This window comes from Melanerpes formicivorus, unplaced genomic scaffold (genome assembly GCF_026170545.1).
Source record: "Melanerpes formicivorus ecotype bairdi unplaced genomic scaffold, bMelFor1.0.p_v2 SCAF_26, whole genome shotgun sequence".
Classification (NCBI taxonomy): Eukaryota; Metazoa; Chordata; class Aves; order Piciformes; family Picidae; genus Melanerpes; species Melanerpes formicivorus.
The window spans coordinates 4748989-4776201 of NW_027142378.1; the positions used below are offsets into that span (position 1 = coordinate 4748989).

General features: G+C 50.0%; 1 protein-coding gene across 2 annotated transcripts in view; it reads left to right on the top strand.

Moving 5' to 3' along the window:
- The window catches only part of FSHR (follicle stimulating hormone receptor), a 92630-nt gene extending 65588 nt beyond the window's left edge, over positions 1-27042 (top strand). For both annotated transcript variants that reach the window (XM_068153451.1, XM_068153450.1), the window contains 6 exons: positions 6375-6446; positions 8794-8871; positions 11347-11415; positions 11527-11601; positions 14095-14280; positions 20951-27042. In XM_068153451.1, coding sequence (XP_068009552.1) covers positions 6375-6446; positions 8794-8871; positions 11347-11415; positions 11527-11601; positions 14095-14280; positions 20951-22178 — 1708 coding nt within the window. In that variant the 3' untranslated portion in view covers positions 22179-27042. The remainder of the gene's footprint in view (positions 1-6374; positions 6447-8793; positions 8872-11346; positions 11416-11526; positions 11602-14094; positions 14281-20950) is intronic.
- The last annotated feature ends 171 nt before the right edge of the window (positions 27043-27213 follow it).

Below are 27213 nucleotides of genomic sequence, written 5' to 3' on the forward strand. Positions count from 1 at the left end.
TACCCGGACGAGGTCAGAGGTGGGCCGAGGACCCTAGCTTGAAAATACAGACAAGAGTTTGCCTAAACACTCCCCAGCTCTCTTTAGCTAGTTCTACTCACTGGCTGAAATCAGAGGAAAATAGATCTGAGGGACTCGTTAAGGTATTCTCTCCTTTCCGCACACGGGACTGACAGCGGCTCCCCGGACCGTTCCGTTGCTCGCTGGCTCCCTTCCACGTATCCCATTAATTAAAGGCTTTATTGACATTTTGTGATTCTTTCCACCGTTCCCTGCTTTCTCTCTTTCTGGTTTTCCTCCAGAAATCCAATGATTCAGTAACTAGAAAATGTCCTCTGATTTTAGTCCCGGCCACTTCATTCCCATTCTGCCCTCTGCCAAAGGTTTTCAATGGATCACACCCATCCTGGGGGTTTCCCTCACCAACGGATTGACGCTGCAGCGTCTTTGTGCCCTCGCTTTAGGAGGCAAACACAAGCCACTCCCGTACGACTGTAAATAGTACAAAAGGTCCGTGCGTCCAAATCGACAGACGCGTCTCATCCCGAGAAGCAGGCCGAGAGAGTCGGCGTTCAGTTTGGAGACGGCTCCGGGGAAACAGTAGAACAGCCCTCCCTCTAGGGGTCTACAGCACAGGCATGCAGCAATAGAATAAGGGATAACGATGTCAAACTAGAGCAGGGTAGATTTAGATTGGACATTGGGCAGAAGTGTGTAAGCATGAGAGTAGTGAAACACTGGAACGGGTTGCTCAGGGAGGAGGTGGATGCCTGAACCCTGGAGGTATTCAAGGTGAGGCACGATGGAGCCCATCTCAGTAGCTGGGGATGTTCCCGCTTACCGCAGCGGGATCTGAACTAGATGTCCTCTGGAGGTTGCTTCCAGCCCAGTGAATTCTGCGATTCTCTGATTCCAATGACAAAGTTTGGGGTATCTGCCCCATCGTGATCAGGTTTGATATTTTATTAAATCCTTTTCCATTTCAACTTTTGGGTCCACTCTCCTCTTCCCGATTTCCTCTTCCCTGCCGTGGAAGGCAATAGAGCGACCGCTCGAGTTTAGTCCCGGATGCGGGATAAACGTAAGACACCGTAGCTGACGCCTGCCTTCCTCTGCCATCTGAGGAAGGGTGAGTTAGTGAAAAAGGAAGAGAAGATGCTGGTGAGACTCAATGGCCTGAGGATTTTTGTGCTCCTTTTGGAGGGTTTTGTAGTGGGTTGAGTTTAGGGGTTTTTTTAAGCTAGTCACCCAATAGAGGAGTAAAAGGTTGCAAGAATTTGGGGTGTGAGTTTTAAACAATTCAGAAAAGGGCCAACCATCTGTGTGGGTAGAAATGTTACTTGCAGCTCTGTGATAAGTGATGTGAATGTGAAGCCTATGGAGGCGAACGGACATGTATGTATAGATCGCAGCCTTTGGGACATTGTCCCGTTGCCCGTGCGGCATTATCTCCTTTCCGGCTGCGCTCCGTGGCAGCTTCCCGATAGTCCACGTTGAAGCGGCACAGCCGGAAAAGGAGGTGCTCGGCCCGACCTTCCGCCATAGGCCTCTGTACCCCTTTCTGCTCTGGCCTACCGGTCAGAATCACGGAACCCTACGGGCTGGAAGGGACCTCTGAACATCATCCAGTCCAATACTCCTGGCAGTGCAGGATCCCCTAGGGCAGGTCACTCAGGAGCACATCCAGGCGGGTTTGGAATGTCTCCAGAGGAGGAGACTCCGCCACCTCTCTGGGCAGCCTGCTCCAGCTCTCCGGCACCCTCACAGTGGAAAAGGTTTTCCCTCTGTTCCCATGGAACCTCCTCTGCTCCAGCTTGCACCCATTGCCCCTTGTCCTATCGTCGGACATCCCTGAGCAGAGCCTGGTTCCGTCCTCCTGACACTGCCCTGCACATTTTTATCAACAGGAATGAGGGCACCCGTCTGGCTCCTCTGCTCCAAGCCAAAGAGAGCTAGAACATCTGACACAGGCCCCCCCATAGTTTTGTACAGCAGCAACCGGCATAGGCAAGCGGATAGACTCGGTACCTGCCCATTCCCTCTGTGCTCGTAGTTCTGAAGTTTCCGGTCACGGTGGCAGTCTGGCGTGGTGTAAGATGTGCGGTCTGATTCCTCACAGCAATGCTGTGGCGGTGTCAGAAGTGTTAAAACGCAGTTCAGGAAATCTCTCAGGGAAAAAAAATATATTTACTGGCAGTTTTAATTTGAAAAATGAAATTATAAAAAAAAATATTAGTCAGTGTTAATGCCTGAGCCTGAGCCTAGGCACCAGAACTCATCACTTTGATGACCTGTGCAACACATTGCTTGCAAGGTTTCCTCTGTGATTCCTCACAAGTAGTTGTGCAGTCACTAAGTCTTATTTATGAGGAGGCAAGAAGCTCTGGCTAGGCTTGTCAGATCTCTCATCAGATTCACAGGCTCGTTACAGCCGCTAGCCGGTGAACGCGAAGATGCTTTTGTCTCTGTCAACCGGGCTACAAATACATTTCCCCCTGCCCCCCACCCCTTTGTCCCCTGAATTGACGGTATTAGTATGGCAAAAACACCGGGGAGGAAACCCGGAAAGCTTTAAAAATGCAGAGCTGAAGTACTGTAAACCTTGCAGAAAAATTTAAAAAACAGCAACCCCAAAGCTCACCACCTTTACTTCCTCACCGGTCTTTCAGAAGCAGTGGAGAGAATTTTTAATTGGCCCTCTTGGATATATGCCAAAGAGACAGACTGTCTCAACATGGTAACATATTGACCTTTTCATGGGTACAGGATTATTTATCTGGCTCTCATTAGGGAGGGCTGTGGCATTGTCTGTGTAATAATGTAATGATGGCTTTTGAAACCAGTTTGCTCCCCAGAATTAGTTCTCAAGTGTAATCTGAGTCCTTTGTTTCTTGCCCATTGGATTTTTTTTTTTTCTTTGTTACAGTGGATGTGTCTATGTCCTGTGTTAAGCACCCTCAGTTTAAAATACAAAGATGGGACAGAAGCACTGAGATCAGCGAGGAGGGCATACAGCTGGACGGTTGGACATGGGGTGAAGCGGGAGGGCTGCAAAGCAGGAGTTTCGCCTGCGAAATAGTTTAAATTGTGGAGAGCGGAGGCCACATTCCAAGTTTTGAGGCTGTGTCTGGTCATCCTTCGCGAAGGGCCTGGATGTGGCCTTCTGGTATCTGAAGGGGGCCTATAGGAAAGCCTGTGAGGGACTTTTTAGGGTGCCAGGTAATGATAGGGCTGTGGAGGGAAGGAGCAAAACTGGAAATGGGTAGATTCAGATTGGACCTTAGGAAGAAGCTCTTCCCCGTGAGGATGGGCAGACACTGGCACAGGTTGCCCAGGGAGGTGGTGGAGGTTTTTAGGGCCAGTCTGGACGATGCTTTGAGCAGCCTGATCCGGTGTGAGGTGTCCCTGCGCAAGGGAAGGGGCTTGGAACTGGGTGATCCCTGAGGTCCCTTCCAACCCCAACAAAGCTGTGATTCCAAATTGTCCCCTGAGCGATGCTGTAATCCTGTTTGCCGCCCTGGGACTTGCAATTTAGCTAACACCCGCAATACGTTAATCAGGCAAAGTGTGTTCCAAGGTGCGTTAGAGTAGCTCCGATCACTTTGCCATAAAAGACAGTAGCCATGGTGCTCTATCTGGAGACGAGCAAGCAGAACCCTGCAGGAATTCATTTCTAAGAGATCACTTTTCCCCTGCTGCTGCTGGGGCTGTGTTTTCTGAAGTGCCCACTGCAGTAAGCCTTTTCAGAAAGACAATTCCTGCTTTGGAAAGCAGCCATCAGCCGGCTGAGGAAAAAAAACCACCAACCAACAACCCAGGTTCTTACTGAGCTGTTTATGCACGGGCAAGGGGAAACTCAGTTCTAACACCAATGAAAGGGGATGCTTGTTTCAAGTGAGGTTACTGAGGATGTATGTGTGCTGTGGTAAATGTATTGCCAAAACTGTCCTGCAGGAAAGATATTCCATAAATTGGCTTATCTGCCTTCTAACAAGATTATCCACCTAAGGGCCTCTGGAGAGTTGCTGGAAGGATAAAAGAGGAGGGAAGGTCTGGGCTGTAGCCTACCTTCATTTATTATTGTTGTTTTAAAGGTCTTTTCCTGCGATTAAGTGAAAGAACATCCTCTTCTAATCACTGCTCGGCGCCTCTGTGCAATCAGTGCTTTCTGTCACCTGTAGATGTATTTTGATACAGAATGATTCGTCAGCATTGCTTTCCCGTTCATCTCACGCTGCTCAGTTGACACTGTTACAAATTGCACCCTGAAGACCTTGGGCTTACTGGAAAGATCAGGAATGTGGCATCGCTCGAGGCTTGCCACGCCTTTGGTCCCACGTCACAGAATCGCAGTGTGTTAGGGGTCAGAAGGGACCTGTGAAGATCATCTGGTCCAGCCCCCCTGCCAGAGCAGCATCACCTAGGGCAGGTCACACAGGAACTCATCCAGGTAGGGTTTAAATGTCTCCAGAAGAAGAGACTGCAGAATCTCAGTGGGCAGCCTGCCCCAGGGCTCTGCCACCCTCATAGAGTAAAAGTTTTTTTCCCTCTGTTCATGCGGAACGTCTTGTGCTCCAGCCCGCGCCCGCTGCCGCCCGTCCCGTCATTGGACGTCACCGAGCAGAGCCTGGCTCTGCCTGCTGTCGCTGCCCTGTGCATCTTTATCGACAGGAATGAGGTCACCCTCCGGCTCCTCTGTTCCAAGCTCAGGAGTCCCAGCTCCCCCGCTCTTTCCTCAGCCGCGACACGGCCCGCTGCCTTCGGCATTTTTGTGGTTCCACGCCGGACTCTTTCAAGCAGGTCCCTGAAACCTGCGTGGTGAAAGGCCGTTACCCACTATGTCCTTTCGAAATGTTGGGAGCCAGCTGCCTCGTTCCCCAGGTGTTTGGCCAGCAAACGCTCCAGTACCATCAGCTGTCATTCCTGCAATGTGGAGACCGAGTTTTTCTAGGGAATGTGCTGGAGAAAGGAAACTTTTTTGTGTCTTCCTCTCTGACCTGCAATAGCCATGCAGTACTTGGCAGCAGTTTGCCTCTTCTTTTTCCTACTAAGGGAAATGGAAGGCAGATTTTGTGTTTAACAAGTTTCTCACACAAAGTAGCAGGAATTTGTAGCATCTGACTCATTCAAAGGTAAAGGCAGGCTTCAGCTGCAACCCTGTACGTCTCCAGTGATTAAGAGTATCCTTTAACCGTGCTTTTACAGGGAAGTTTCAGGTTCCTCTGTCGCTCCTCCTTTTTTCAGCTAAGTGATTTTACAAAGTGTGAGTGTAGTCTTACTGTAAATCCGAAAGGCCTCGTGAAATCTACCGGCCTCTGTTCGTGCTTTCTGTTTAACCAGGCGTAATAGCTTTTCAGAGGCATTTTGCGAGAGGTTCCATGGCTAGATGTGACAGCTGCAGGTTTTGACTCTGTGCAATGTCACACCACCGTGACTCCTGACTGGAAACAGTGGTGACATTTCAGCAAGTACCCCAAGCAGGCTTTTGGAATATTCATTGTAGTGTAGGTCTTTTCCCCTCTTTTTTTTTTTTTTTTTTTTTCCTCCCTGCATGTGTTGTTATCAAAAAGTAATGCACTGGTAGCAAGATAACAGTTTGGCTTTTAAGCATCTGAGGGCGACCAACTCGGAGAGCTCCCAGCAGTACGTACGGAAGGGAAGGACTGTTTCGGGGACCTAGGCGTCACCCTGAGCGCCCGAGTGGAGGATTTCAGTCTCCCACGGAGGTGGTCAATTCCAGTTGGGATTATGAAACTGGAAAGATTGCAACACTCATTAAATGATCCAGAGTCATATCAAATATCAAATGGATGTATTACCTCATTCCAGTGCTTTTTTGCAAGGTTGTGTTGGGTCGGAAGGGACCCTCTAGGAGCATCTCGTCCAAGTCCCCTGCAGTCAGCAAGAAACACCTCGGACTAGATCGGGCTGCCCAGGGACACGTCCAGGCTGACACTGAATGTCTCCGGAGATGGAGCCTCAACCCCCATCCCTGGGCAACCTGTTTCAGGACCTGGTCCACGTCCATATGTATCTGAGGGGTGGCTGTCAAGGAAGGGGGGGTGGAACAGGCAATCTCTTTTTGGTGATAAGACAAGGAACAAGAGATACAAGCCTGAACATGGAAGATTTCAGCTCAGCATGAGGAGAAGCTTCTTTACAGTGAGGGTGACAGAGTCCTGGAGCAGGCTGCCCAGGGAGGTGGTGGAGTCTCTTCCGGACGCAATCGAAACCAGCTTGGATGCATTCCTGCGCAGAGCGCCCTGGGGGACCCTGCTTTGGCAGGAGAGTCGGACTGGATGATCTCTGGAGGTCCCTGCCAACCTGTAGTGTTCTGTGGTATTGTGATAATCCTCATCTCCTCTCTCCCTTAGAGTAATATCAAACACTGGCCTTCGTTTTTTACCTGCTCTCCAGAAGGTGCACTCCTTCCAGAAAGTTTTACTGTAAGTATTAATGTCTGCTCGCCACCTCTTTAAAGCTCCCTTGGAATGGTCTCCTGCTCCCTCCAAATCTTTCAAGACATAATTCCCCCTGTGTTTGTGCATTAACCTCACAGAAATATTTTGGGTTGTGATTGTGTGGGCATTGAGGGTATTTTGGGCCAAAAGATCCCGGTTCTCGCTAGATCTACCTTCTACAAAGCATTATAACGTCCTGGGCTGCATCGAGAGAACAATAGCCAGCAGGGCATGGGAGTTGATTTTCCCCCTCTACTCTGAGGTAATGTGTCCAGTTCAGGAGCCTCTATTACGGGAAGGATATGGATATGCTGGAACGTGTCTGGAGAAGGGCCACCAGGATGATCGGAGGCCGGAGCTGCTCTGCTATGGAGACAGGCTGAGAGAGTGGGGCCTGTGCAGTCTGGGGAAGAGAAGGCTCCGAGGGGACCCTACTGTGGCCGCCCAGTATCCGAAGGGGGCCTACGAGGAAGCTGGGGAAGGACCTCTTAGGGTGTCAGGAAGCAATGGGACTGAGGGGCATGGAGCCAAACTAGAAGTGGATAGATTCAGACTGGATGTCAGGAAGAAGTTCTTCCCCACGAGGGTGGGGACACACTGGCACAGGGTGCCCGGGGAGGTGGTGGAATCCTCATTCCTGGAGGTTGTGAAGGCCAAGCTGGATGTGGCTGTGAGCAACCTGCTGTAGTGTGAGGTGTCCCTGCCCATGGCAGGGGGGGTTGGAGCTGGATGATCTGTAAATGTCCCTTTCAACCCTGCTGATTCTGTGGCCCCTCCTGCCTCAGCCAGGCTACGTCTGTATGGCTGCGTGGCCCAAAGGCCTTTTACTGCATTTCCCCCCCCCCCCCCCCGAAATGCAAACCTGGCTGGTGACAGTAGAAATTTGTTGCCACCTGGTGACAGGTCTCCAGCCTGCATGGAGAGCTGCTGACCGCAAAGATGTTTTCCTTGGAGAGGTGGCCAAGTCCTGGAGGTGTGGCAGGGAGGAAGGGCTAAACGTCAGGGAAATAACTCTACCACGCTCATTATTGGTCACTGGAAACAAAATGGGGTGCAGAGGGAAATATTATTTCTTATGGAAAATTGCAGTGGCTGTTTGCGGGGGGAATTGTCCCCTTTTTTTTCTGTGAAAGCATCTTTTGTCTTTTTACCCTGGAAAAAGAATACGTATCGGGAAAACTCTAGATTCCTAGGTGTTTTTTCTCTGTTGCTGGAAAAGATCCTGACATAAATTTTGCAGTTTGTTCTTAGCACGACTTCAGGCAGAAAACCCAGGGAATACGCAACTGTTTCCTCTCTTCCTTTGATCCAGATATGTTGTTAGTGTACGGGCAAAAGTCTTAAGAGTTTAAATCTTTGTTTGGAAGTCATCAAGCTGAAGAAGCAGTAATCCTGCAATTGTCCAAGTTGTCGACTTTTTCGGCTTATCGTCAGGCTTAACTGGACCTGAAGTATCGTGTTCTGCTGAGCAAGAGTCTAGTTTTTTTTGGTTTGGGTTGGTTTTTTTTTTGGGGGGGGTGTGGCCCTCCTCATGGTCCTGGAAGAATAAATAGATCCATGGAATGCAGTGGTTTGGAAGGGACCCTCAGAGGTCATCCTGTCCACCCTCCCCGCAGGGACCAGCGACTTCAGAGAAGGACCACGGGGACGATCGGAGGGCTGGCGCTCCTCTACTCTTAGAGGAGAGAGAGTTGGAGTTATTCAGTCTGGAGGGGAGAAGGCTCTGAGGAGGTCCTGTTGTGGCCTCCCAGTGTCTGAGGGGGCCTACAGCGAAGCTGGGGAAGGACGTTTTAGCGTGTCAGGGAGCGATAGGACTGTGAGGAATGGAGCAAAACTAGAAAGGGGTAGATTCAGAGTGGATGTTAGGGAGAAGCTCCCCCCCATGAGCAGGGTGAGACACAGGAACAGGATGCCCAGGGAGGTGGGGGAAGCCTCATCCCTGGAGATGGCCAGGGCCAGGCTGGATGAGGCCCTGACCGACCCGGTCTAAGAGCTGTCTGGGAGACCGGATGGGGTGCTTGATTGTGTGGTGTGGTTGATTAGGTGGTGTTGGATGATGGGTTAGATTTGATGATCCTGAAGGTCTCTTACAATGTGGTTTATTCTATTCTATTGTATTCTGATCTATTCTATTGTATTCTAATGGAAGGTGTCCCCACCCATGGGCGGGGAGGGTATGTAACTTTAAGGTCACTTCCAGCCCAAACCCTTCTATAATTCTATGGTAATGTAAGGGAAAATGCAATGTTTGAGGTAGTGTATTGTCCTGCAAGGCTGACAGGAGTACCAGACTGAAACAAAGATGTATTTTCCGTGATATTTTCTTTTTCAGAGACATTCAAGACAATATCAACGTACGCACCATTGAACGAAATTCCTTCGTGGGCCTGAGTTCTGAAAGTGTGATTCTGTAAGTGAGACACAGCACATTCATTCCCCCTCCTCCTCCCTAGCTCATTTCTGTACCAGAATAGGGGCAGGGAAACCAGGTGAATGGCACCAATCAGACTTCCAAATCCAATTGGTGGGTTTAGACTTCTTCCCTAACTCGGAATCCTCTGCATTCTGTCTCCCTGCCACGGGAAAGTAATGCTTGCCTGTTGGTTTTCCTCTATTGCGGTCTAGTCCTGCTCTTCATTTCAGCAGCGTAGGATAGAGCAAATGTAGTAATTACCGGTGGCGAGGGTAAACACGTTGCACCCCCCACAACAATGCCATGCGATACAATTTGTGTTCAAAGGGGTAGCGCCGCTCATAAATATTTACAGCCAGCCACATCATTCAGAGATGTGTATTACTCAGGCAAAATAGATGGAGATGCCTCGGGAATGTGGTGCGTTTGTACACGGTGCTAATGCACGCACAGATGCACCCCCTGCCTCCCAATGTAAGTTCAAGCTGCAGGGGGAGCTGCTGTACCTTTGGCTTGAACACCTGGGTATTTTAAAGAACTATCTGCCTTCTTGGTGGTGGTTGGTTGGTTGGGTTTTTTTTTCTCCTTTTTCCTGTTGCTATATCTCACCTTGAGCCAGCAGCGTGCTCAGGCGGCACGGAAGGCCAAAGGCATCCCGGCTCGTATAGGGGATAGCGTGGCCCACAGGAGCAGGGGGGGAATTCTGCCCCTGAACGTGGCACCGGTGAGGTCTCACCACCAGCACTGCGTGGCGCGGGACCCTGAGCGACCCGGTTTAGCTGGGGGTGTCCCTGGCCGTGGCAGGGGTGGGGCGCGACTATGCAATCCATAAGGTCCCTTCCAAGCCCCACCATTCTACAACTGCATGAAAAGCCCATTTAACTCGACTCTGGATTCCTGCCTCCATTGTCTCTATCGGGAAGAGCGGGTGGAGGCAGAAGGACACAGCCTGAAGCGAAGGAAGAATTAGTCCTAACAGAAGTTTGTACGGAGCGCTATGAGGTACTGGGATTTAAGTTAGAATTTGTTGTGGTGGGGTTTTTCCCCTCTTTTTTACTACCTGAATGCAGTTAGCCAGGTGACAGGACTGCGGAGTGTGGCAGCTTTGACTCTGATTTTACAACTTTAGTAGCGCATTGCATTAGCCTCGTGTTTGGCGAGAGAACGCAGTAGGTGCTAATACTATGAATAAAAGCAGATCTATGAGCCTTGCAGCAATGAAGAGATAAGACCAATGTAATGTAATAATTGGTTTAAATGCTCTAAGCAGGGACATGTCTCTCCTCTGTGTCTGCACACTGTCATCTAGCAGCGCTAGGAAGCGAAAGGGACGGTGACAGTCCTCCCGATCCGACCTGACAGACATTACAGACGCAGAGCTGCGTGCGTCTGGCCGTCACGGTCAGGAGGGTAATCTGTTCGGCCAGGCCCATGACTGATTTTCTCGCTGACCCCGGCTCCCCTCTCAGACCTTACATGCGAGGGTCACTCGCACGCTCAGCTCTCAGCGTGAGTTAGAAACAGAAGCTCCAGGTCTGCTGACAGTTTAAATAAATCAGGCCGGGATTTTGCCATCCATCAGAGCCGTCGTCGCCTGTCGGAAAGGGGGCGAGCCGCCAAGTGACGTTTTTAAAGCCAGATGAAATACAGCGCCGTAAAGATGACAAATAGAACTGACCCAAAGGTACAATTGCAGGACCGTGAAGGGAAGAGTAGGAAGGACGCAAAATGGTAACGAGTTAATGCACTACTGTAATAATCCCCAGGAGCCCCAGGAGCTGTGATTCCTAGGTTCGCTCTCTGTCCCCTCTTGGGGAGGACGGAGCCTGGGAAGGTGGGACCGGGGCGGCAGAAGAGACTGGGAGCGTAATTTGTTAAGGCAGCAGACAGAGGACAGTTGGGCACCACTACCTCCCGCACAGCTCAGGGACGCTCAGCCTTCCTCCCCCACCTGCCCAGCTGAGGAAGCGGGACCACCGCAGGTGGTCTTTAGCACTAATAATCGGCAAAGCCCAAGCCGCGGCCCGGTGTTTCAAAAGCGCCTCGCAGAACAAAAGGAAAGGTAAGTGGCAATAACGGTACCAAAAGGAAGGATCCGGATGTCTGTCGCTCCTGGGATTCATCCGAAAGAGCATCGCTCACCCCACTACAGCCTTCCCAGGGCAGCTGTGAGCAGCACCGGAATCTTCACGAGCCCTGCCTTTGTTGCAGAAACTAACTCCCGCAATCATCCCTGATGGTAGTACTCATCTCCTTTGTTCACGGTCGGTCGTACACTCCAAAGGCTCCCTCCCGACTCCTGGGGTCTTACCGGGTGATATTTCCTGTAATTCCACCATCTGAGTAGCCATTTATCGATTTTATTTGTGTGAGATCCCTTTCCATGATTTGAGGTCAGGGATATTTCAGCGGTAAAGTAGGAATGAGAACGCAATGCAATGGTTTTCTCCTCTCTCTCTCTCCCTATTGCAGGTGGCTGAATAAAAATGGGATTCGGGAAATTGAGAACCATGCCTTTAACGGAACCCACCTGGATGAGCTGTAACTATTGTTGTTGCTTACTATTCTGGATGTAAATCTGGAGGAGGGGATAAACTTGGGGTGGTTTTTAACCGCAGATTGCCTTAGCACGAAGATTGGTGTGTTTTTCAGAAATCTGAGCGATAATCCCAACCTCGAAAAATTACCCAACGAGGTCTTCCACGGAGCCAACGGACCCGTTGTTTTGTAAGTAATAATCAGGTCATTGTAGTTGACATTATTGCCTTCCCTGAAAAGGACAGGGAAGAACACAGGGATTTCAACATCTCATGGTTCTTGGAGTTCAGGATCAAATGGAGAACGAAATGAAAAACCCAAAGCCATAACTGAAATTTCTGTCTAGATCCAGGATTTCACTTTGTCCTCAGCTGTTCCAGCAGCGTGTGGACCCAGGGATTTGGGTCCAGATTCCTCTCCCCAGATGATGAAGCTCAGGAGAAGGAGGTCTGCTCAGTTTTGTTGGGAATTCCAGAGTAAAATGCTGCGAAGGGGCATTAGCGGTTTGAGTAAGCGAAATCAGGAATGGGTGAGTGGGTCTGCAGCGCCTAAATCTAAACTGCTAACCACGGGTGACCTGCCTCTGCATCTCTGAATCGCAGGATGTTAGGGGTTGGAAGGGACCTCGGGAGATCACCCAGTCCAACCCCGCTGCCAGAGCAGGACCACAGAGTCCAGCACAGGTCACACAGGAACGCATCCAGATGGGTCTTGAGAGTCTCCAGAGGAGGAGACTCCACCGCCTCTCCGGGCAGCCTGCTCCAGGGCTCCGGCACCCTCACAGGGACGTTGTTCTTCCACACGGTGAGGTGGAACCTCCTGTGCGGGAGTTTACAGCCAGGGGCTCTTGGGTTGTCACAGGGTGCAAACGAGCAGAGCCTGTCCCCTCCCTCCTGATCCCCAGCCCTCAGATTTTTGTAGACATTTCTTAGGTCCCCTCTGAGTTCTAACTGTGCCAGACCACAAAGCCCCAGGTCCCTCAGCCAGCCTCTCCTCACAGGGCGGTGCTCCAGCCCCAGCAGATCCCTGTCCCTCCCGAACGGGGGAGCCCAAATCTGATGAGGTTTCACCTGGGCAGAGCAGAGGGGCTATTTGAGCTGTTGGGAGATTGTGCGCATAGGTTAGAGTAGCTAGAAAGCTCCAAAAGGAGAGCGAATAGTGTCAGTCTAACCCTGAAGTGAGATGAGCGCTCCTGTGCAGGCCTCTTGTGATGGCCTGGGCCCCTGCGCTACAAGGAGCTGTGGCACAGGTTACTGCGTTGTGCTCTCCCTGCATTATTCCCTCAGAGTCTTACTTTTTACTACAGGAAACTAAACACTTCCAACCACACCTCTATGACATTTCTGGTGACAGGATGCTCCACTGGCAGTCTTTCCTAAAACAGTAAATGCAATTATTTCTGTTGCAAGCTGTAGTCGCTGCAGCCGTGGTGTAGAGGCTTGTCGAACTGACTTGGGAATTGCTTGGGAAGGCTGTGGATGCCCCCTCCCTGGAGGTGTTCTAGGCCAGGTTGGATGAGGCTTGTGAGTCTAGGTGAGAGGTGTTTCCGCCCATGGTGGGGAGGTTGGAGAAGATGATCTCTGAGGTGCCTTCCAACCTGAGCCGCTCTATGGCTCTGTGATTCTCTGAATAGGGCAAACATCGGTCTTGTGCCAGAGCAGAGCCACCTCAGACACCACTGCCTCCTGGAGTGGTTTCAGGCCCCGCAAACAGGGGCTAACGGAGGGCAGGGTCATTGTTGTTCAGGTCATTTTTACCGGTGTCGTGAAGAGGAAGTGCCGTCACGAGTCGAGGGACACAGTTCGTGGCTTTGCGTGGCAAACATAGGGATGTTTGGCTGCAGCCGCTGCGCTCTGGAATCGTGGGGATGGGTTCCCGAGTACCTTTTCGGTGGTGATGGTACACCTGTGGTCTTTGCTTGTGCCGTACAGGTGGGGACAGCGAACAAAGAGCTAGCGCCTGCAGAACATGGTAGCCGTGGAAAGGCCAAATAACGGTCTCCCTAACAGTCGTAGCTGCTGCTTATGTCGCTGCCTGTGATAGCCTGCACCCCACAGTGACTGTCTTCCACAGAAATACATCTCCCCTAACCTCCTGTGATCCTGCCTGTTTCTCTGCAGCGCTCTGAGCTCTGGTGTTTAAACCTCTGGGAATGTTGGGTTTTGTCCCTTATAGTGTGGCCCACGTCACCCCTGTTTCCCTGTAATCTTTTTGCCTTCCTAATGAGTACCAAACCTTGATATCTCCAATGTCTCCTCAGGTCTCTTCCCCTGTGTGAGCTTCTTTCTGTGTGTTTGCAGCCCTGTCCCAATGTGGCATCCATGTAGCACACCTGTGTTGTGCCGTCATCCTTTTTTTTTTTGTCCTCAAACATCCAGTAAATGCAACAATCAGAATGCTGTTAATTAGCCCAGTATCATAGGTTTATGTCCCCACTAGCAGGGGTTATTTTTCCTCCTGCATCTATAGCAATCAACAGTCAAATTATGTTATCCTGGGTTGAGATAAAACAGGTCAAGTGTCCTGCAGGAAAACCCAATTCATCCCTGGATCCTTTCAGTGCAGATTTCCAGCAGATCTCTTTTCGATCCCTGCTCTAGCTTGGACCACCTAACCCACATACCCACTGTTGACCAGAGGTAAATTTGCCCTCCACGGAGATTGTTCTATGTTTTCCTACAGGGATATTTCAAGGACAAGAATCGGTCTCCTGCCAAGTCATGGGTTAGAACTCATTAGGAGGCTAAGAGCAAGGTCTACATCCAATTTAAAGAAGCTTCCAGACCTAAGCAAATTTAGATCTTTGATTGAGGCCAACCTCACCTATCCCAGCCACTGCTGTGCGTTCGCAAACTGGAAAAGGCAAAAGTAAGTGAATCCACTTGGTTGTCCTTTTGCTGCCTCTCAGTAGCTGAATAGTGAATGAAGTAAACCTCCTGCCAAACCTGGATGGACAAAGGTTATTTGCAGCGTAGGTGAGTAAATGGCTGGAAATAAGCATCTACATATGCAGTGCTACGCAGTGAACGGTGTCCTCACCGAACGTGTTACGGGGGATTCGTACCTTTTGCCAGCTGCGTCCTAGCCCTCACCTGTCACAGATCCATCTTTCACCGCACCCTCCCGTCCTTGCTCAGCCCGGAGCCACGCTGCAGATAGCTATGAAGCGTTCAGAAGGGACAGGCAAGGAAGGAGAGGCGGCGGCACAGCCCCGAACGTGAGGGAGCGTTTGCGTCGGATCGAGGTCGAGGAGGGCGAGGATAGAGTGGAGTGTCTGTGGGTAAGAATCAGGGGGAAGGCAAATAAGGCAGATATCCATGGGGGAGTCTTGTCTAGACCACCCACTCAGGTGGAAGAGACAGCTGTAACATTCTTTAGGCACCTAGCAGTGTCACAATTGGTGGCCCCTGTTCTGATAGGGGATTTTGACCTCTCTCATGCAAAGCACAGCAGAGAGGGAGCAATCCTGGAGGTTCCTAGAGCATGTAGAGGAGAAATTCCTGACACAGTCGGAGACAGAGTCAGCTAGGGGAGACACCTCGCCAGACCTGCCGTTTGTGAACAGAGAGGAACAGGTGGGAGCTGTGAAGCAGAAGATGAAATACCACTGCAAGGATATCAGTAACAAAAGGAGGTCTGAGGAGAATGGAACGGAACGTAGTGATGCTGGCCAGAGAAAAGGTAAGCTGCTTGCAGAGCACCAGCTCTCTGCAGTGAGATATGATAGAATAGGATAGGATAGTATGGAATGGAATAGAATTTAATAGAATAGATTCTGACAGATTCCTGCAGAATGTGACAAAAAAGTGACAGATTCTGGCAGATTCTTGCAGAATGTGACAAAAAAGTGACAGATTCTGACAGACTCTTGCAGAATGTGACAAAAAGTGACAGATTCTGGCAGATTCTTGCAGAATGTGACAAAAAAGTGACAGAATCTGACAGATTCTTGCAGAATGTGACAAAAAGTGACAGAATCTGACAGATTCTGACAGATTCTTGCAGAATGTGACAAAAAGTGACAGAATCTGACAGATTCCTGCACAATGTGACAGATTCTGACAGATTCCTGCAGAATGTGACAAAAAGTGACAAAAAGTGACAGAATCTGACAGATTCTTGCAGAATGTGACAAAAAGTGACAGAATCTGACAGATTCTGACAGATTCTTGCAGAATGTGACAAAAAGTGACAGATTCTGGCAGATTCTTGCAGAATGTGACAAAAAAAGTGACAGAATCTGACAGATTCTGATAGATTCCTGCAGAATGTGACAAAAAAGGTGACAGATTCTGACAGATTCCTGCAGAATGTGACAAAAAAGTGACAGATTCTGGCAGATTCTTGCAGAATGTGACAAAAAAGTGACAGATTCTGGCAGATTCTTGCAGAATGTGACAAAAAGTGACAGATTCTGACAGATTCTGACAGATTCTTGCAGAATGTGACAAAAAGTGACAGATTCTGGCAGATTCCTGCAGAATGTGACAAATAAGTGACAGAATCTGACAGATTCTGACAGATTCTTGCAGAATGTGACAAAAAGTGACAGAATCTGACAGATTCTTGCAGAATGTGACAAAAAAGTGACAGATTCTGGCAGATTCTTGCAGAATGTGACAAAAAGTGACAGAATCTGACAGATTCCTGCAGAATGTGACAAAAAAAGTGACAGAATCTGGCAGATTCTTGCAGAATGTGACAAAAAAGTGACAGATTCTGGCAGATTCTTGCAGAATGTGACAAAAAGTGACAGAATCTGACAGATTCCTGCAGAATGTGACAAAAAAAGTGACAGATTCTGGCAGATTCTTGCAGAATGTGACAAAAAGTGACAGAATCTGACAGATTCTGACAGATTCTTGCAGAATGTGACAAAAAGTGACAGATTCTGGCAGATTCTTGCAGAATGTGACAAAAAAGTGACAGATTCTGGCAGATTCTTGCAGAATGTGACAAAAAGTGACAGATTCTGACAGATTCCTGCAGAATGTGACAAAAAAGTGACAGATTCTGGCAGATTCTTGCAGAATGTGACAAAAAGTGACAGAATCTGACAGATTCTTGCAGAATGTGACAAAAAGTGACAGAATCTGACAGATTCTGACAGATTCTTGCAGAATGTGACAAAAAGTGACAGATTCTGGCAGATTCTTGCAGAATGTGACAAAAAAGTGACAGATTCTGGCAGATTCTTGCAGAATGTGACAAAAAGTGACAGATTCTGACAGATTCCTGCAGAATGTGACAAAAAAGTGACAGATTCTGGCAGATTCTTGCAGAATCTGACAAAGAAGTGACAGATTCTGGCAGATTCTTGCAGAATGTGACAAAAAAGTGACAGATTCTGGCAGATTCTTGCAGAATGTGACAAAAAGTGACAGATTCTGACAGATTCCTGCAGAATGTGACAAAAAAGTGACAGATTCTGGCAGATTCTTGCAGAATGTGGCAAAAAGTGACAGAATCTGGCAGATTCTTGCAGAATGTGACAAAAAAGTGACAGATTCTGGCAGATTCTTGCAGAATGTGACAAAAAGTGACAGAATCTGACAGATTCCTGCAGAATGTGACAAAAAAGTGACAGATTCTGGCAGATTCTTGCAGAATGTGACAAAAAGTGACAGAATCTGACAGATTCTTGCAGAATGTGACAAAAAGTGACAGAATCTGACAGATTCTGACAGATTCTTGCAGAATGTGACAAAAAGTGACAGATTCTGGCAGATTCTTGCAGAATGTGACAAAAAAGTGACAGATTCTGGCAGATTCTTGCAGAATGTGACAAAAAGTGACAGATTCTGACAGATTCCTGCAGAATGTGACAAAAAAGTGACAGATTCTGGCAGATTCTTGCAGAATCTGACAAAAAAGTGACAGATTCTGGCAGATTCTTGCAGAATGTGACAAAAAGTGACAGAATCTGACAGATTCTGACAGATTCCTGCAGAATGTGACAAAAAGTGACAGATTCTGGCAGATTCCTGCAGAATGTGACAAAAAGTGACAGAATCTGACAGATTCTGACAGATTCTTGCAGAATGTGACAAAAAAGTGACAGATTCTGGCAGATTCTTGCAGACTGTGACAAAAAAGTGACAGATTCTGACAGATTCCTGCAGAATGTGGCAAAAAGTGACAGAATCTGACAGATTCTGACAGATTCCTGCAGAATGTGACAAAAAGTGACAGAATCTGACAGATTCTGACAGATTCCTGCAGAATGTGACAAAAAGTGACAGAATCTGACACATTCTGACAGATTCCTGCAGAATGTGACAAAAAGTGACAGAATCTGACAGATTCTTGCAGAATGTGACAAAAAGTGACAGAATCTGACAGATTCTGACAGATTCTTGCAGAATGTGACAAAAAGTGACAGATTCTGGCAGATTCTTGCAGAATGTGACAAAAAAGTGACAGATTCTGGCAGATTCTTGCAGAATGTGACAAAAAGTGACAGATTCTGACAGATTCCTGCAGAATGTGACAAAAAAGTGACAGATTCTGGCAGATTCTTGCAGAATCTGACAAAAAAGTGACAGATTCTGGCAGATTCTTGCAGAATGTGACAAAAAGTGACAGAATCTGACAGATTCTGGCAGATTCCTGCAGAATGTGACAAAAAGTGACAGAATCTGACAGATTCTGACAGATTCCTGCAGAATGTGACAAAAAGTGACAGATTCTGGCAGATTCCTGCAGAATGTGACAAAAAGTGACAGAATCTGACAGATTCTGGCAGATTCTTGCAGAATGTGACAAAAAAGTGACAGATTCTGGCAGATTCTTGCAGAATGTGACAAAAAGTGACAGATTCTGACAGATTCTGACAGATTCTTGCAGAATGTGACAAAAAGTGACAGATTCTGACAGATTCTGACAGATTCTTGCAGAATGTGACAAAAAGTGACAGATTCTGGCAGATTGTCTGACGGAACGGGACAGAGTCAGACAGAACCGGACAGGAATGGACAGAGTCGGACAGAACCGGACAGAAATGGACAGAGGAGTCGGAAAGCATGGGACAGAACGGGATAGAGTGGGACAGAAATGGACAGAACGGGACAGAGTCAGATCAACCAGGTTGGAAAACACCTGCAATATCAGCGCGTCCAACCCATCATCCACCACCTAATCACCTGAACCATGGCACCAAGCACCCTGTGAAGTCTCCCACTTGTTGATCTTTGGTTCAGTTATGTTGAGGTCCCGTCACATTTTTCTGTGTCTAGAAAATAATATCCCTGAGGTGCAGAAAGGGCAACGGTTGGATGTGAAAACCTGCGGCCTGGCATAAACTCTTCTGAATCCCAGCAAGCTTTTGGCTTTGTTTGGCATAAAAGATCACTGTCAGCCTGCAAGAGGGCCAGCGATATAGCTCTGCCCCTTACCCCTGAGCATTGGGTTTTGGAGGACTGTCACCTGAAATCCCGCTCTTTTGGCATAAACCTGGGGCAGCAGCAGGAGTTGTGTTCGGACTTTGATATCTTATGAGAACACACACGAGTTGTGAGCAACTGACATTGTCTCCTCTCAGTGAGGACAGGCGGTTGATGCAGGGCCTAATACAGAGGCCAGGGCAGTACTGTGTCTTCTGCCAAGCGTGTTTCTCAGCACACAAGATCCTGCTGTCCCCACATCCAGATGAAGTGCATAAAGTAACCAACCGCACGTGCAGAGGCAGCAGTTGGGGGGTGTTGTTCTCCCACCACACTTACTGTTCCCTTAAACACAAGAAACCACCACCTAGTTTATTCTGCAGAGGTTTGACTGGGGCAAGGCAGGGTTAAACCATGGCAGAAGGGTAGCAAAAGGAACATTAAATGGATTGCATTGTGATACCCACCAGGGGCTTGCGGTGATAGGATGTGAGGGAATGGATTGGCGTTTCAGGACGGCAGACTTAGAGTGGAGATCAGGAAGAAATTCTTTCCGGTGAGGGTGGTGAGGCACTGGAACAGGTTCCCCAGGGGAGGCTGTGGATGCCCCCCCCCCCACACACACACACACACTCACCACCTCCCCCTGGAGCAAAGGGCGTGGATAACTCCATGGGACCCTAGTCCTATTGGGGTCTCCTGGCAGTAAAGTATGTGCTCTGTACAACCACTGCAAAAATTACGGCTGTCATCAGCCCTCTTGAAAGGAGCCTGGAGGGAGGAGCGGTTTCTTTCCTGCAGGAGCGGTCAGGCTGCCCAGGGAGGTGGTGGAGGCACGATCCCTGGAGGAGTTTGAGAAATGTATGGCCATGGCACTTAGGACCCAGGGCTGTAGTTGAACTCAGTGACCCTAGAGGTCTCCTTCAAATGGAATCACAGATTTACAGAATAGTTCCTAAGAATGAAATTGTGGTAAGCAGCAATATTTGCCCTAGAAAGGCCCTCCCTCCAGTGCAAGCCAGGGTGAAAGATAAACAGAGTTGGTGCCTTGGAAATTTACACAGGCAAATCTCTCTGTGGGCTGTAGGTGACAGGGAGAGCTGAACCATGTCGGGTGTGCCACACATCCTAGGATGGTTAGTACCCTGTCTCAGAGTACACCCGGGTTCATTTTATGCGAAGCTATAGATGGTGATTTGTGAGACAGGAACCCTCACAGGGGGTCTAGGAGAGGCAGCTGTTGAAATCTGCTCTTTGAGTTCCTGCTGATCCCCCCCTTGCTACTGCCTGGCACACCGACGCCAATTATCTGTCCATTATCTCAGTCAGCATGCTCATTTCTACTGCTGGTCTAGGTATGGGGAAGGACACGCTAAGAAAGAAATCCAAATGCAGAACTACCCCACAGATTGGCCTGTTTACCCTCCAAAGCAGATGTCTCTTCCTATGTTTATGACAGAGTTTAGTCTTTGCTGCTGAAAATTCTCCCACCGTTTACAGAAGGCTTTCTGACAGAATCAAAAGCAACTGCTGCCTGTGGGGAAATGTTGGCACGCTCCAGTTTGGTTGGGCATAGCGCGGCTCAGTTAGGTTCGGGCCGGTGTAGTTAGGTTAGGTTGCTATGGTACAGTTTGTGCAGTTTGTCACAGCACAGCTGCATTAGTTTGGTATGGTGCGGTGTGGAGAATTTGGGAGTTATACTGAGGCCGAGGTAGCATTATTATGACTGGAGGGGGCTCATGTGCCCACAGGGGAACCAAGTCATTCCTCAACGTTCAGTCCACGATGAGAATTCGTCATCGTGTGTTTCCCTCATGCAACAATCTGCCTATTGATGGCAGAGTAAGTGAGAACATCACTGGAAAATAGCGAGCTTTCGCACAGGATGCAGTATGCAGAAGGACAACTGCACGGTAAACGTTAGCGAGGAGGAATCATGCTTTACTTACCCTTGCTGTGTATGATGTTTCCTCGTACCTCACACTTTACGCAGACTTCCCCGGAGCTGGAAAATCAGGTAGAGGCCTGCCAGATTAGTGTTTTATAAACAATCATCAGCTAAGCAGAAGTTGTGAGCTGTTGACAGCCGAGGGGGGATTTGGTGTATGCCTCCTCTCTTGTCTCTGTTTTCAACCCAGATCCTTTTACAATTTCAGCACCGAGTTGCATCCACTATGTAGCATATCTCAGGCCAAGCGAGACCTCCGCGAGCAGCCCGGGAATAAGCCACACGGACAGTTTGTAGCCGAGGACGACCTTTCCAACTACGGCCCGGGATCTGACCCCAGAGGGAACGATTTGGACTACGGTTTATGCAGCGAGGTGGTCAATGTGGCCTGCTCGCCCAAGCCTGATGCTTTCAATCCCTGTGAAGATATCATGGGGTACACCGTCCTGAGAGTCCTGATATGGTTTATCAGCATTTTAGCCGTCACGGGGAACATCATCGTCCTCATCATTTTAATCAGCAGCCAGTACAAACTCACCGTGCCTCGCTTCCTGATGTGCAACCTAGCTCTGGCAGACCTCTGCATAGGGATCTACCTGTTGTGCATCGCCTCCATCGACATCCAGACCAGGAGTCAGTATTACAACTATGCCATAGACTGGCAGACCGGGGCGGGGTGCAACGCGGCAGGGTTTTTCACGGTGTTTGCGAGCGAGCTCTCGGTGTACACCCTGACCGCGATCACTCTGGAGAGGTGGCACACCATCACCCACGCCATGCGGCTGGACCGCAAGGTCCGCCTCCGCCACGCCGCCCTCGTCATGGGCGTGGGCTGGGGGTTCGCTTTCGCGGCGGCACTTCTGCCCGTCCTCGGAGTCAGCAGCTACGCCAAGGTGAGCATCTGTTTGCCCATGGACATAGAGACGCCGTTCGCTCAGACTTACGTTCTCTTTCTGCTGGTGCTGAACGTGCTGGCCTTTGTGACTATCTGCGCCTGCTACATCTGCATCTACCTCACCGTGAGAAACCCCGACGTCGTCGCCTCCAACAGCGACACCAAGATCGCCAAGCGGATGGCCGTGCTCATCTTCACGGATTTCCTCTGCATGGCCCCCATCTCTTTCTTTGCAATATCAGCCTCGCTGAGGGTGCCTCTCATCACGGTGTCCAAATCCAAGATCCTTCTGGTTCTCTTCTACCCCATCAATTCCTGCGCTAACCCTTTCCTGTACGCCATCTTCACCAAGACTTTCCGCAGGGACTTCTTCATCCTGCTGAGCAGGTTTGGTTGCTGTGAAAGGCAGGCCCAGATGTACAGAACGGAGACCTCCTCGTCTGCTCACCATTTCCATACGAGAAACGGCCACGGCCCTCCCGCCTCCAAAACCAGCGAGGGTGCTACGTATACCTTGGTTGCTTTGAATCGCCTGAACTGAACAGCCTGCACGAATTTGTGTCCGAGGCAGTGCAATCGTCACAGTCAGCTGTCAACCTGACCGGCAACTGCAGCTTCAGATTATAACCCTAATGAAATATATGTCTGTTCCCATAAGACCTGGCTTTTGACCTTGCTGGGTTTGGTTTGGTGGAGTTTGGGCCAGGGACACCTTCCACCAGACGGGGTGGCCTCACAGCCTCACCATTGTGGGAGGGATTTGCATGACATGTCAGCGGTATTTACTCAATGTAGAAAAATCTCTCTGTACCATCACAGTTTTGGAGGACAAATCATTCCTGTCACTGCAGGCCTGTGGAAACAGTCCCTCTACAGCTGCCATGCAGCCCCCTGCAGATACTGGAAAGCTGCTATTAGGGCTTCCCAGCGCCTTTGCCAGGCTGAACAACTCCAGGTCCCTGAGCCTGGCCTTGCAGGAGAGCTACTCCAGCCTCCTCATGGCCCTCCCCTGGGCCCACCCAGGAAGGTCCCTGCCCTTCCTGTGGTGAAGGTCCCATGGCTGTGCTGCACACCACACCCCAGCTGAGATCTCACCAGAGCACAGTGGCAGAACGTCCTCTCTCCACCTGCTGGCCAGGGTTCCTTTGCCGCAGCCCTGGCTGCCGCTGGCCCCCCAGCCTGCAAGTGCCCATTGCTGGCTCGTGTCCAGCCTCTTACCCACCAGCACAACCGAGTCCTTCTCTGCAGAGCTGCTCACCATCTTATCATCCCCCGAGCATCAATGGCACATGAGGATTGTTCCAACCCCCATGCAGGACCCTTTACCTGATCTAGGTGAACCACATGAGCCTCACCTGGTCCCACTTCTCCGGGTTGTTCAGGTCCCTCTGCACACACAGCATGCGCGCACATATGCGGAGGCAAGAGCGGCCACAGATAAAAAGGAAACTGGGTCCCAGTTTTGCCTCCCAGGACAAACCTTGCACTTCCACCTGAGTGCATAAAGCCTACCTGATTGTTGACAGGACTTTAATGCCCGCTGCTCTTCCTCCCTGCCTACATGTGGCCCCTGAACTTCAGTGCCCATTAGGCCCTTCAGGTGCCATCCATAGAGAAACTATCCAGGCAGTGAGGACACCTGTCATCAGCCTCACAGAGGTATCCCTCCTTCAGGCACCGATACGGCGGGGCACCCATACTTGTCATTGCCAGGAAGCGCTCCTCTGGTGCCGTGAGGGGAAGTGACCAATGGAATGAGCCATTTCAGCCACGCAGACGGCAAACTGCATGAGAAAAGTTACCACCATAGCTAATGGAGCAGCTGGTCAAAAGCAGGGGAGGGGGACAAAACCCCAACCACACCAACCCCTCAACTCGGCTCACGGTTCATTTTGTCTGCTACTTCCCTCACAACCTTGCTGGGGGGTCACACACATATATGCCAGGCAGGGCTTGCTCATCAGGGGGCAGGTCTGCATTTGAGCTTGATAGGAATGACAGATGAGGCTTTGCATCCCATTCACCCAGTCTGCACATAATTTGCCCACATGGGTTGCCTCATAATCATTCCACCCATAACACAGCAGGTCACCTTACACTTACTTTGTTGTTAGGAAGCTGTCTAAAGACTTAATCATGTGAAATGATTTATCCTGCAGGAATAATTCAACCATCCCTCCCTCACTCTGCAATGAAAGACAAGAAGGGAAAGGTGGATCCAGTTCAAATGGTCAGATCAGCACATAGGACCACCCTCCTCACAGATTTCCATGTCTAATATGGGCTCCCTTCCCACATGCAAATGTCAATTGCATGCACAAAGCAAAAACTCCTTCTGAGGAAGAGTCTCACTGTTTGGTTACCAGCAGATACTGGAACATAAAGGGCCTGTTGCCTTCAGGTACCACAGCAGGATCCTATAAATGTCCACCTGACGGCTACACCCTTCTCTGACAAGCAGGCGCCCTTTCATTAGGGATGACAGTACTCCACAAAGGATTGCAAGCAGAAGAAGAGTGCAAAGGAGGACCCCTTGCTCTCCTAGCTCTCCAGGTCCACTGACATGTCTCTGTAAAGCACGGGTGTGCCAGGGGAAACGTTGCTGGGTGACCAAAATTGTAATTCTGGGTCCAACGCACAGCATGAGGGCTTCCCTTACCCTTGCTGTAACTTTGCATAGGATAGGTATTTCTTTTTCCTTTCAGACTTTGCATGTGTTCCACAGATTTCTGTTACCCCTGCCTGGACAAGTGCACCAAGACATGAGGTCCTGCAGCTGAGTCAGGGCAATCCCAAGCACCGATACAGGCTGGGCCGGGGCTGGCCGGGGAGCAGCCCTGAGGATGGTGGTGGGCGAGAAGCTCAACACGTGTGCACTTGCAGCCCACAGAGCCAATCACTTCCTGGGCCGCATCAGGAGCGGCATAGCCGCCAGGGCACACTGGGTGATTCTCCCCCTCTACTCCGTCCTGACAAAACCCCACCCAGAGCACTGTCCATGTCTACAGCCCCTGGTACAAGAGGGATCTGGAGGTGCTGGTAGGTGTCCAGAGAAGGGCCACGACAGGCCAGAACTCCTTGGTTATGGTCCTGGCCTTTTTCCCCCCAGTCACATTTCCTTAGGTGTGAAACATCTGAGGTAGTGCAAAGCAAATAATATTCTGCACTCCTCAGGCACTCAAACAGTTTAGAGGGGGGATTTGGAGATCTGTGCTTGGTCAGGAGGCTGAACAAAATGGAAGGAGTTGCAGTGGCCAGACCCAAGGGATCCTGGAGCTGCAGGGTTGGCTTGTGTAGGCGAAGTCTACACCTTTGGAGTTTAGAAGAGCAAAGCTCAGATAATCTGTTTTCATAATGGCTGGCATCTCTACCTCTCTATCTCAGACTGACTGTTACATTAGATACTGGACATTGACTGGCATTGACCAGCTAGAAAGCACAGCAGCAGCACAAAGACATCTGCCGTGCTTTGGAAGCCCTGCCAAAACCAAACCCAATAAAAGCCTTCTGCTAAGCATCCTCCAGCCACAGAGGGAGGCTGGCCGGCTGCTTGTGCCTCACACTTTTCGGGCAGCGCAGCCAGGCTCCTAGCACCGAGCAGCTGCTCCAGAAAGCAGAAATGCCTTTTGCCTGGCAGTCGCTGCGACCGTGCCTTTTTTCCCCTCCCCTCCCCACATTCTCCGACTCTTCAGCACATTTTCTCCCCACCTGGCAATCCCTGCAGGCAGAGAGGAAGGGCACAGCATGCACAGATGGAGACCTGGCAGCAGACCGGCCCTGCTGCTCAGCGACTGTCGCCAGCTGGCCTGGGCGGGGCCAAAGGACACGGCAGGCTGGTGCTATGTGCCCATCCTGTCCTAGGAGCAGGGCTTGGTGCTCACCTGCTATTTCAGTTCACGTGAGGCTTCATCACAGCTCTCCAGGCATTCCTAGTACTGGGATTAACTGGCAGATGAATAGAACATCCAGACTCCGTCCACCCATAGCAGTAATTCAGAGGCTTTCCGTTGCATTTAAAGCACAGAGCAGCTGTCCTGAATTTTTACAGCATCCAGTGCTGATCACCTAACAGGAACGGCATTAGGGTCCTGGAGTAGGTCCAGGGAGGAGCAACACAGCTGATGAGGGGGTTTGGAGGACATGGTGTGTGGGGAGCAAGGGAGGGAACTGCAGATGTTTAGATAGCCATAGACATCGATCAGACCCCCTCTCAGCCTCCTCTTCTCCAGGCTGAGGGTTAGCTGTCAGGAAGAAGGAGCCAGGCTCCTTTCATTGGAGCCCTTTGATAGGATGAGGAGCAACAGACAAACGAGCACAGGAAGTTCCACCGCAACTCAGAACAGCCAACCTCTTCAGAGAGGATGACTCCTCAACCTCTCCGGGCAGCCCGTTCCAGCGCTCACAGACTTTCAAGACCCACCTGGATGCGTTCCTGGGTGACCTGCACCGCATGGTGGTGCTCCGGCAGCAGGGGTCGGACTTTGCGATCTCCGGAGGTCCCGTCCAGTTCCGACGATTGCACGCAGGGAAGTCATTCTTTTCCCAGATGAAGTGTTGAGTGCTCAAATGACTCATGGTTACCGAGTAACATGCTTACTCATCTCAGGCAAATGGGCTCATTAGGCCACACCACCTCAGAGCTTGCAGAGCCTTCAGGTACAGCATTAGAAAAACCAAACCCCAACTGCAGACCCAACACAATCCCTTTTGCACCGCCACAGTGATGAGAAATGGTAACATTAGCTTTGCAGTACTTCATGTTCTGGTTTCACCATCCTGATCGAGTGCGTAGATTACTAAACACTCGGTCCGTACCGTAGCCACCATGTAACAACATTGGGATTACAAGTGGCTATATCTTACAGATATTTATGATTGAGGTATGTCTCAGCGCAGGTAGTTAGGACTTGTGCTTAGCAACAAGTATCTGTAGAATGTCATCTGATTACATGGAAGGTGTTGTGACCCTACCTACCCTGTGATCATGCAGGTTACTGCTAAAAATGAAAATTTTTATGGCAGGAGGCTGTATCCAACACTGTACACAGGCCACTTCAACTCGCTGGCTCAGTGGAACAGCGCCTCAGACACTAGTCTGCTGTTCCCTGGCGCCAGGATAAAGCCCCTAGGCATTATGCTGCACATCACCGTGATCCATCTACTTACAAGACCACCATGCTGACCGCTGTCCAGACGCTGCCGATCACCTCTCGTTCTCCCCTGCATCGGTCCTCAGGAACACCGACACTCCTGCCACACCGGCACTGGCTTGCACACTGCTCTGCCTCCCTGCCATCCTAGATCAAGTCTGAGCCGCTGCTTTCCAGAGGACCTTCTCCCGATGGGCCTTCACAGCAGTCACGTTGTGCTGGGGAAATAATAATAAAACCCCTACTAAATTCTGGTCTGGCTTTCCAGCAATGCCACAGGCTATGTTCACACTGGAGGGTCAGGCCCACAGAGGGGCACGAAAACCCAGGCTGCTCAGCAGGAGCCTACAGAAGTTTCTGAGGCCCTGAGAACTTTGGAGTAGTCTCACTATCAGACATTTTCCTTATGGGAATACAGCAGAGCTT